The sequence below is a fragment of the Etheostoma cragini genome, chromosome 1, assembly GCF_013103735.1.
Source record: "Etheostoma cragini isolate CJK2018 chromosome 1, CSU_Ecrag_1.0, whole genome shotgun sequence".
Classification (NCBI taxonomy): Eukaryota; Metazoa; Chordata; class Actinopteri; order Perciformes; family Percidae; genus Etheostoma; species Etheostoma cragini.
In genome coordinates, this window is record NC_048407.1 from 7,437,240 (window position 1) to 7,449,162 (window position 11,923).

At 38.4% G+C, this 11,923-nt stretch overlaps 1 protein-coding gene across 1 annotated transcript; it reads right to left on the reverse strand.

Moving 5' to 3' along the window:
- Positions 1 to 1,448: 1,448 nt before the first annotated feature.
- On the reverse strand, positions 1,449 to 9,645 carry fgf19 (fibroblast growth factor 19). The gene is made up of 3 exons (XM_034878449.1): positions 9,338 to 9,645; positions 9,108 to 9,211; positions 1,449 to 1,962 (listed from the first exon to the last, which is right to left on the reverse strand). The coding sequence occupies exons 1-3, from the start codon at positions 9,546 to 9,548 to the stop codon at positions 1,642 to 1,644; spliced, it is 636 nt and encodes a 211-aa protein (XP_034734340.1). The 5' UTR covers positions 9,549 to 9,645; the 3' UTR covers positions 1,449 to 1,641.
- Positions 9,646 to 11,923: the final 2,278 nt, after the last annotated feature.

The following is an 11,923-nucleotide window of genomic DNA, read 5'->3' on the forward strand; positions in this document are numbered from 1 at the left end:
AAGAAAACGACTTTAGGAAAGCGCCACGCAGGAGACAAACCCCGGTCTCCTGGGTAAAAGTCCTGTGTTTGACCCATCCACCACTCCAACCAACCTCCCTGCGCGGAATTACTCCCTTACATACTACTTGCTAAACCCCGTGTTACTTGCTGCTCTCCCCAGTCCGTTTTACAAACTCTCTGAAGGCATCTGTTTCGTCCCTTTAGATGCTGACAGCCACCGTCCAAACCTCCATTACCTATACAGTCTCTTTTTCAAACTCGGGGCCGAGTAATTTGAAATGATTTACGGATGGAATTCTGTCCTGTTTCTATCCCTGTTGATTGAAGCTGGAGTTTTTAAATATCTGTGACTACCGCAGAGTCATTTGTTCCGGGAATGAATGCCTATTATAACCTTTTTCCACTGCAGACCAAAGCCAGATGTCAATGTGTGTTAGAGTTTTTTTTGTAAAATGTTAAAATGTTCATGCTAAAGGTGACCAAAGCTTTAAGCAATGAGGTTAAATCCTCAGATTTCCCTCTGTTCTGAATGCTCAAGTTTTAACAGCTCTGCATGTATGAGGTGGATGGATTTTCTTGGCAAATGAGAAGAAGAGACAGATTTTTTTTGCTACTACAGCAAAATGAATTGCCCCTTGGGGACAAATAAAGCTTTTTGAACTTGAACTTGATTTGTGTAAAATATTTGAGAGAAATAAACATTTTGTGTACATAGAAAAAGTCTTAGATCCTTGAGTTACGCTTATAATGAATGGGGGTAAAAACAAAGTGTTGCGTTTAAAATTTTGTTTAGTGTATCCATGCTCATCTGTGTTCATTACATATCCTGCCACATGTGGCTACATGCTAATGTCAGGGAAAGCTGTAGTCTTAATTTCTCCCCAATTCTCAGGTCAAATCACTGCTGGAACATGTCCAGTTGTGTAGTATTGGCATTTCTTGTTGTTTATTTTAGTCATTTTCAGATCACATTCCTGCTGAAACATTTCTGGTTGTTTAATATTTGGTTAGAAGCCTTTATTTTTGATTTGTCATGGTATAAGTCTTGCTTTATATTCGGTTGTAGTCAGTCTCCACCTGAAACGGCGTGTACCAAGGCAGCGGAGCACAGATAAGGAGACTCTGGAGATCCAGGAACACTGGCCAATCAGAGCAGACTGGGCTTTTTCAGAAGATGGTTTAAAGGCGCTCCAACAGAGAATCTCTGAAAGTTTTTTTTCTATTCTACTCCTTTTTTAAATTCCTGTTGGTGCTACTCTTTATTCATTTATGGTTACTGATCATGTCTCCAATCCACAGTCAAACATATCCCTCCCTGTGGGCCATAGGCTGTTTTGGGTGGAGGAAGACTGAGCACACTCTTGGTGTTTGTTCAGTAAATGTAAAGGTTGTTGCTGAAAGTGACAGAATGAAACCTATTTCATAAAACATACTTCTCCACTCTGTAGGACACTGCACTGTTCTGTAATGTCTTACTGGACAGTGCTGGCAGGATGTCGCAGCCACCTTTCTGGGTGCAGGCTGGCTGAGCCTGCAGTCAGTTTCTGCAATATGCAGGAAGAAATGTCCTTTTTCGGGCCTCAGACAAGGTAGAAAACCCCAGGACACATCCATTTACTGGTGTCTCAGATCTACTGTCTCATCTCTCGTGGAAGCTGGGACTGTGAATGATCTGAGAGAGCTTTCCAAATGAATCCATTGTGTCCACAGGTTCTTCTGTTTGTGTTGCGCTCTGTCTCAGCTCGCTAAGGATGTCCAGTCCAGGGGGCGAGGAGTTATCCAGGGTGCCGATCCTGGGGAGGAACTGTGCCAGAGTCGGTACGCCTCGGTCTCGACCCTGCAGCCTCTGATGGTGGTTTCCCAGACTGAGCAGGGCTCGGTGTCTGTCAGAGACGTAGATGTTGTACCCGTCTGGCAAAATCTGCTCTCTGAAGGTGCAGTCATCTCTGCTGTAGGTGTGCTGGAAATAATGGGACAAGTTTTAAAATAAAACTTCCCTGTGAGGAAATGACCCAGATGGAAATTACCCTGATACACGTGTTGCATATTACTTGATAAATTGCAACATTGCAACTGTATTGATTTTGTTTTCTATGACTTTCAATGCATCTTTATTATCTGCACCTGTGAAAGTGGTACCACAGTATTTTGTTTTCTTTTTCTTATTTGTGTACTAATTGGCAAGCAGCAGACTTCCGCCTTGGTCCAGTTTTCTTTTTGTTTCCATTTTTTTGTTTCCATTCCTGTTTAAATTTTCTAGTTTCCTCCCTATGCATATTTTTAAACACTACAAATATATTTGATGGATGTTAGTTTGTATTACTACATAATATATTATACACTTCACAAACATAACTAGGTCACTTTGCACATTTAATTTTGCTCAGATTATATTTCTGATTCAGTCTAAACGTTAATTTAGATTATAAATGAAAATATATATTTATCCAAAGTCAAAGACTTACGTCAACACCAAGTAACAATTATTTGTTCTAAAGACCGTTACTTTCAGTTTAAAAAAACTAATATTACTATTACATCAAAGCATAGTTTTTAGTTCAGAATAAACTAATTAAAACACTCTAATTTTAAAGTTAAACGTTTGATTCAGTAAAAAATATAATTTTTACATTTCTTTAGTCACAAGCCAAAACATTACTTAATGTAGGTCAATATTGTAAAATTGTATGCATTTTTACAATTTAAATTTGACCATGAAAAAAACCAACTTTGCTATAATACAAATTCAGGTTAACTAAAGCACTCAATACTTAAATGACTTTAAATAAAGACAAGAATAGTCTCATCAAAAGACCTTTGTTTATGGGTCTTTTTTTAAACGTGCATCACTTTTTGTAAAATAGAAAATAACCGGCAAAGCATTTGTCAGCGAGTTGAGCTATTTGTTTCACACAATCACTAGAGAGAAAAATACAAGTATAAAATAAAAAAAAAACATGTATGGAATTAAGTTAAATATGATCTTTAATAGTTTTTCAAACCATATCCAACCTTTACCACATCTTAACCTTTGCAAAATCTTTAAACATGTATAACTGGTTTGTTTTTTAATCATTTAAAACTTGATGTATTGCATAAAAATACTTTCTAACAATACTTAAATGTGGCTATCCTTCACCGTTTACAGAGCAAATTCTTAATCTCTCAATTTGTTTTAACTTCTTTATTTTAATTTAACACAACTCCACTAGAACCAAACTCTAATAGAGACAGACATTTTTCAATTAAAAATGAAAGTAAGGCCAGTGTTGAATTGAATTATGTATCTTATTTGAACTCAACAATGACCCCTTTCATTCTCCGGCAAGGTATTGGAAAAAAAAGCTAGAACACAGAACAAAAACATGCTGTATCCAAATGTCTGTTTCTTTGAATAATCAGAGTAAATAGAGCTTGAAACTCAGACTGCACACTCTGAGTCTCATTGTCTTTGGTTCAATCTCCATGAAGATTTTCTGCAGCGCATCCTACGTTTATTTGAGCTCACCTGGATAGCTCAAATTTAGAGCACAGATGAGGCCAAATAACATGGCACATGCATGTGTAACTGATGGCAGCTTGTAAAGGACTTCCACACATTCTATTACAATCCCAGTGCCCTGTAGTGGCTGGATAGGATCCTCCCAACCTCTCGAGCTCCGTTTCAGCTTGGTCTTTCTGAACAACCTGTTAAAAGATTTATTTTTGAAGTTGTTCTGATTAATAACCTTTGTGCGGTGTACCAATATAAAGAAATACCCATGCAAAAGTTTTCTCAATCAAATCTGTAAATACAAATGAATTAAATTAATTGGAGTACTTCTGGAAATGTCATCACTTGCAAATTCCAGCAAATAGTAGATGACAGCTCCTAGGACTGCACAATTAATCAGATTTTAATCACTTCGCATGATCAAACTTGCGTGACCAAGCAACATTTTAATTGCGTCATTCCGTTCATAGAACACCCCGTTTTTTTTGCAAAGCCAATCTCCGTAAACCACTGTCTGATCATGTGCCAGTCAGAGTTGTTCCCTCCACCGCGCAGCGTAGTTTCTATATCTAGACAATCACAGAGGACAGAGTAACGTGAGGAAAATTCCACAGCAGATAGCAGTCATACGTCGGTCTCAAGGTTTACCAGTTTACTAGTAAATCCATCTCTGTTGTTTTTCAGACAAAAACAGTGACCAGTGCTAGTTTGTATTTACTCACAGGGTTCTAGAGTGCTAGTAAGTGTCTGTTAGCTCACAGTGCTCTAGGGCAGTGATTTTCAACCAGTGTGCCGCGACACACTAGTGTGCCGTGAGAGATCGTCAGGTGTGCCGCGGGAAATTATCTAATATCACCTAATTAACCATTGTCGGCTGTCTGTGCTGTAATGAAGTGTAACAGATAATGTAATACTCTTCTATTTCAGTGGGTGGCAGCAGAGGGCGATAAATGTCTGTAAAGACAATAGAGTTAGTGCTGCAAGACACGTGACAGTTTGGGATCTCAGCAAGACAAGCAAGTGACAGTGATGGAGAAGTTTTTGAGAAGGGAAAATGCAAATGCTGAACAGGGCCCTGGACAAAATTCTGACACAGATGGAGGCCCTAGTATGAGTGGTCAAAAGAAAAAAGACAAGATGCCATCTCCAAACGAAACACCCTTGCGTTCAAAACAATCCAATGGACTATTTTGTACGCTTACGTAGACACAATGAGAAACAGGCAACTTTTTTTTTGGAAAACCACAAAGTTAAACGAGAGAGCCCTCAAAGGCTACCTTATTATAGCTAGAGCTAAAACGGCAGTTGCCAAGGCAAGTTTTAGATTGCCTAAGTGCCTCTTAACAGACGTAAAATGCAATTAAATGTCCATGCAACATAAACAGGGCCCATATGGGACAATAAGCATTGTTTAAATTCTCCTACATCTTTTGACCCCCATTTTCTTGTAGGTACGTATTTACTGATATGGTCATAACCACTACAGTACTCAACTACCTATTTTTGAGGAGAATATACTTCAAGTTTTTGTTGCAAAGCCATGACCTGTCCAGTGGAGGACATAGCCACACCACCTCCACTCCGTGGATTGTTGTCGGGAGGATTATCACACTGATTATCACACTCACCGGACGGCAGCTAGCAACTACCAGCAACCAGTTACAAGCTACCAGCTACCGGCAGGTTTGAGACAGGGACCAGGGTGGGTGAATTTAAACAATGTCTGAGTTGAAAATGCATTTTGAAAGGGCCCTGTTCATGTTGCACAGGCATTTTAATTTCATTTTATATTATGTCTGTTAAGAGGCACAAACTCTAAACTCTAAATCTTGCCCCGGCAACTGCTGTTTTAGCTCAGTGGAAGCTCGTACACGTAGCTGCTGCTACTCTGTGTTGCCTGCACTGATTCAGGTCGGGGGGGTTTTCAGTTGAAAGTGCGCATATTTGTGATGGTAAAGATTAACGTAAAAAATTCTCATTTAAAGCGACTAGGTAACTTTTAAATGTTTCCATCTCATGATCATACATGACCTGTAAACAGCAAAGCAGACTACCAGTGAGAAGAACGCTATTTCATGTTTATTGTATTTATTAATGCCTTCGCCTGGTCCAATCTTTCCAGCAAAGAAAGAATTCGGCATAAAACGCGGAAAAGGCGGTGTTATTGTTTCCACCCAGGTAAAAGTTGCAGGAGATTTCTTTATATAGGCCTAAAGGTCCATCCATCCATTTTCATACGCTTATCCGGTATCGGGTCGCAGGGGTAGCAGCTCCATTAGGTGACCCCAAACTTCCCTTTTCCGAGCCACATCAACCAGCTCGACTGGGAGATCCCGAGGCGTTCCCAGGCTTGTTTGGAGATATGATCTCTCCACCTAGTCCTGGGTCTTCCCTGAGGCCTCCTCCCAGCTGGACGTGCCTGGAACACCTCCCTAGGGATGCGCCCAGGAGGCATCCTTACCAGATGCCCGAACCACCTCAACTGGCTCCTTTCAACGCGAAGAAGCAGCGGCTCTACTCCGAGCTCCTCTCGGATGACTGAGCTTGTCACCCTATCTCTAAAGGAGACGCCAGCCACCCTAGGCCTAAATGTATGTATTTTATTTTAAAAGTGATCTGCTGAAGTTATGGCTGACACTGGGGCCATAACTGGGGCCATCACAGAAAAGAAGGAACTTAAACAAAGAGCTAAACTAAAACTAAAAACTAAAAGCTAAAAAGGAAAGTGAAAGATGACAGGCAAAACTGAGTCAATTCGAGCTATCAACAGATGGAGACAGTTACAGGATTTTAAATGATTCAAAACCCAACCCGAATCGGCCCTCAGGTATGAAATATGTCTATTTTACTCATAGAATAATTTTACAATGTGCGATGTGGTTGTACATCAGTAAACAACAATAAATTACTTTCCCTTTCCATTTAGCGCTTTTATTCCTTTTAGTTTGTGTTTGTGTTGGCCTACTAATTTCTGTTCCCTTGTCCCCTGGCCCCCTGGTTTCTTGAAATGTGCTATAGAAATCTAAGTGATTATTACATTATGATTACGAAGAATTTGTATTTGTACTTTACTCAAGTAGATTTTTCAGATATTTTTACTTTACTATTTATTTATGTGCTGACTTTTTACTTTTACTCCTTAGATTTTTAACAGAAATTTCTATTCCTTACATTTTACAAAATTGGCTTGTTACTTTGGTTTCAAATAATTTCAGTTGAGTTAACGTTATTATTTCTTTTACATTGTAAATACCGAATTCAATCTAATTGGATGGGAATACACGTTGCACTAGATTCACCACTACAATTTGCCATCTAGTGGTTGTTAGTTGCAACTTTAAAAGTATGGGAAATTTCTTAATTAATGTCTGTTTAGTAATTCATATTTTATCTTTCATTTTATTTCCAGCAGACATATTTGAGCACACGCACACACACACACACACACACACACACACACACACACACACACACACACACACACACACACACACATGTAGATTCCTTTAAATGTTAAGGGTAAAATTAAAAAAGAGAAACTGGATCTGGGAATTCTCACAGAATCACAACTGAATTAATTTCTATATATAAGAGATGTTTTAAGCTTATTGGCAGAAATCCATTTAAAATGGCAACGGCATATAAAGAGCCTTTTTTCCATTCCCACTGACGTTTCTCAGCTAGCACTCTAGTAACATTTGTGTGGTCCAGGTAACTATGTATAAATAATGAATGTAATTTGCAAGGTTACTTTTACTTTTATACCCAAAGTATATTTCCAAGTCTGTACCATGCTACTTTTACATGAGTACAGAAGTTAAATCAGTACTTCTACTTTTACCAGACTATTTTTTTCACAGAAGTATCTGTACTCCTACTTAAGTACGGGTAGTGAGTACTTTTGCCATCTGTGGTTGCAACATATTCTTAATGCTTTGGCTCGTGACACAGTGACAGTGACATCCAGTTAGTTCACAATTCATACAAAGTAGTTACCATAAGTTAATGTAATGATGCATCTATAACATATTCTCTTGCTGAAAATGAATGATTTTCTGTCTGAGTCAAATATTCATTGCAACTAAATGACAAATGACATGGTAAAAACACTACCAGGTTTGTCCAAAGGGCGGCTAGAATCCACACAAACTGAAAGTTGGATATAGCCACTTTAAGAAACAACTAATTCACGAGGCCCTTCACCTACAACATTTAATAAAACTGTCCATGACCACACAGGAAAAGTTCTGCTTTTAAATGTCCGAGGCCTTATCTGCAAAATGTATTCCAAGGTGGAGATTTCAACTCTAATATAATAAAATAGTTTAATAAATAATAATGCATCATATTTGAATTGTGGTCATTTGTGAGTATAATCTGAATTACAAACTGTTGCTCTTAAAAGGTTATTGTTACACTAAGCTGTAAATCACTTGCATTGGCAATTGTTTCTTTTCCTTCACTCTTACTTTTACCATGAATGCAAGTCAAGCTGATTCTATTCACTTGTATCTAGACAGGTTGGAACGTAGCTCAGACAGCTAAATTAAACATACATTAGAATGGCATGGCAATGGTTTGCATTAGGATTGTATGAATGGTGGTTTTTAGATAGAAGGCCACTTTTATCGGAAAACATACATAAATGGTTCATACGCAAGTTCTTCGACAGCTGTTTACTTTGACCTAAGAGAGACATTCAGAGGCCAAGGTTGTTCTTGCTGCTGCTGGGACTTTTCATTCAGGTTTTTCACTTTGCAAACACATCCTATCCTGCCCCACACTGGACAAAGGTTGATGAACTGGTCGTCTATCTGTCCGAATGAATGACTGGCTGCACTGTTTTCTGAACAGGGAAGCTGATTGGCAACATAATACAAAGAAGCAGGTTACCTCAGGTCATTAGTGCCTGTATAAATATGTCTAGAAGATTACTAATGTTTTACTGTTTGTAACAAGAGTTAATAGCAAGCATTAAGTAAAATTGTGAGATTCAACAAGTAAAATTGTGAGATTCAATGACAGTAAATAATGACCCTATGAAATAAAACTGAACGCCAATAAAACTTTGACAATAGGAATGACAAATCCACATGAATGATAAGCCATTAATATGGATATTAAATAGCAAGTACTTCAATTATTTTTTATAATAAATCTCTATTTTACCATATTTATTTGTGTAACTAATTAATTAGTTTCATGTTGGCCATTCTGGTGTTACAGATAATATTTTTTAACTTAAACTATGTGTGTGAAATCTCAATTGTGCTCATACTTAAGTTATTCAAATTTTTTACAAAGTGGTAAAATGTTGCATCTGAACATATATCACAACATTACAATTCTAATTTGACTAACAGTCAATTTAGTCAGGATTTTACACTTTACTATCAGATATCAATTTGATTACTATCATGCCAAATTAGTGTCACTCTGCATTGGTAATTAGACAAAATTATCTTTTACCTCTCCTTACCGTTTAAGTAATTCCCTGACATGTGACTTTTCATAATTTTGGCTGAATAATAACTTTTGCAGCTTGAATTTTCTTATGATTAATATACAGCAGGTGTAGAAATAAAAAGAACTTTGTGATTTGAAATCCTTACCGATGAGTACAGTCTTCCATTGGCTTCTATGCAGAGAAACTGTGCTGTTGCTACTCCTCGGATGACAACACAGCCTGGATCCACTGCACGGATTTCCAGTAGGCCTGCAAGTTCAAATGTTCATCACAGTGAAAAGCCCCACCAAGCCTACTCAGTCATCAGTGTGATTTACCAACAGGCATGACAGTTTGTAGCATTTTAAGACTGTGTTTTAGAAAGGCTTGACTTACTGTAAGGAGTTTGGTGCGCAGAGCCGTCGATCTGTCCATCCCCACTAATCATTAGGTGCAGTCCTGGCCTGGCAGCATACAGGTGCCTGAGGCGGACCATCTGGCTCCAGCTGTGGGTGATGTAGGGGCCCTGGTCCGTTAGGGGCATGCAAACAACTCCAACAGCAAAAAACATATTGGCAATGGATATGGTAAGCATGAGCAGAAGCATGATTTGTCAAATCCTATGTAAGGGTTCAGTTGCTACTTCCTCTAGTTGGCAGTGTAAAGTAAGTTAGTCTAATCCAAACCCAGTCTTTTAAACATGGCCCTTATCAGCAGCAGATAACCTTCTTTCCCAAATCCAGTTCCCAGAAGCAGACCATAACACACCCCTGCATGACATCAAACAGAATCATTGCTCTCCATTGGCCCTAGACGAGCCCTGACGCAAGCCCCTGTCATGGGTAGGCAAACTTCATGAAATACGACTCGTGACATTTTCTGAAGTTGCAGGAAACAATTTTTGAATTCAGCATACATACATAACAACAACTCTTCACGTCATCCTTGTGAGGAAGTATTGTGGGGGAATGGAGGAATTTCAAACTCAGAAACTTTATTTCGCTCGGTGGGAAATGCATGCAGAATGTTCAAGAAGATCATAGGTCATAACTGTGTGTATAGTTGTTGCTTTTTTTGAATAAATGAGGAAACAAACACTTTGGCATAAACTCAATGCAGAACACAACTCGTATTAAGGCTGCACCTGCTGCCCGAGGGGCCACATGGGAATGCTCAACCCAGTCTCATGGCAGTTCCTAAAATGGTGATGTTATTTAATCTAATGTGTACAGGGACACGATTTTCTTGTTTTGTTCGTGGTGGTAAGCACGAAAGCAGTTTTTCAATGGGAAGCCCCTTTCGGGATTTCAGCAGGATTATGGTTATGAGTAGTATTGAAAAGCCAAAAATCCACGTATGGTGGTTTGGGGGGTGGATGGGTCAAACAACAAAGGACTTTCACCCTGAAGACCGGGGATCGTGTCCCGCATGTGACGGTTCCTTTCCCGGTTGTTCTTTTCCTAACCGCAACCGTCCCGTTGTTGTAGCGCCCCCCGCGGGTGGCGGTCCGTCAGTACTACTGTACCACTACTATTAAGCTTATGTATATAATAATGAATGCAGGTCCATCAGCATTTACCACTAGAATTGTATTATTATTTTTATTATTATTATTATTAGTTGTGGTGTAAGTGTTATTAGTAGAAGAAGCAGTGCTGTGGTGGACTTCAGCTAAGTACATTTACTCAGGACTGTATTTCAATAAGCCTATGAATATGAGGTAGATCTAGCTGGAATATTATACTTTACATTCAAAACATGATGAGTTTTTAAAATATGTTGCACTGTTGTAGATCCACTTCACCTCTATGGTTTGAGGGTTGAACCTCGTGTTTGCTTTTTGCTTTGTGTTTTTTATTAGTTCATTAAATTGTTTCCTCCCCCACTGTACTGTAGTAGTAGTAGAATTATCTCAAACACGGTCATGCAATGTGCTTTATCAGGTCACAGATCAATGTCAGAGTATCATTAATTAGTTACGAGGTCCAGTAATAGTAATATTAATAGAGATAGCAGGAGTACAAATAATCTTGTTATGTTGTTGTACATTAGTGCAGGCTGACAGAAGGAACAGTTCCAGCATTGGCTCATGCCTATAGACTGCATGTGTCTTATATTGATCACGTTACATAAAGTGCTACCAAATGTACTCACTGTCAAATAGTCACAAAAGTTTTATTTGTGGATAGGGTAAAGTCTACAGATGTCTGAATCCAAGTGGAGCTGTGAAGGCGGGTCACTCCACACTCAAATAACAGACTTCTTTCCGCTCTTATCACATTCTGGCCTGTGTTTCCGGTTCACGGCCTTTCATTTACATACAGGTGAAATTGTAATGTAAAAGAAACATCCCATTTCACTAAAATGTTACCCGAGGCTCAGATTTTAAAAGCGTTTTGCGGTATTTTAGATGTGTAAATTAATCTTGTCTGTGTAATCAGTTAAAAATAATCTTGACCAGAATAGGTAGGTTTCTAGTTTGGTAGTAACGTCTTTTCTCCAGCAGATAGCAGTATTTATGTTTTTAGTTAAAATTAGCACAGCAGATGTCCCAGCACAGAAAGGGGGACTGAAGCAGTGGTGTTAGGGTTTTCCAAATGTCTTCAATAGATTCATTAACAAATAGATAATTAAAAACATATTTCTTTGTGTTATTGAACCTCTGGTGATTTTTAAAGTTAACGGCTTCTTTGTTGTACATGAACAACAAAAGCTGTTCATAATTGCAGACTCCAGCTACATTTTGGTATACCTTGATAAAAAAATGAGTATACCAGGCATATACTGTACATGTTTGTACAATCAACTGTTACACCTCAGCCGAGTGCAATTTTGCTTTCGTTTTAGAATTATTTTCTAAATTAACCACTCAGGAATAGGCAAATGTGTAAAAACAGGTGGAAACACTTTCTGACAATATTTATAAATGCCATTTTTCTTCTATAATAATTTAATTTATTGTAATTTGTACTGTAGTTATTA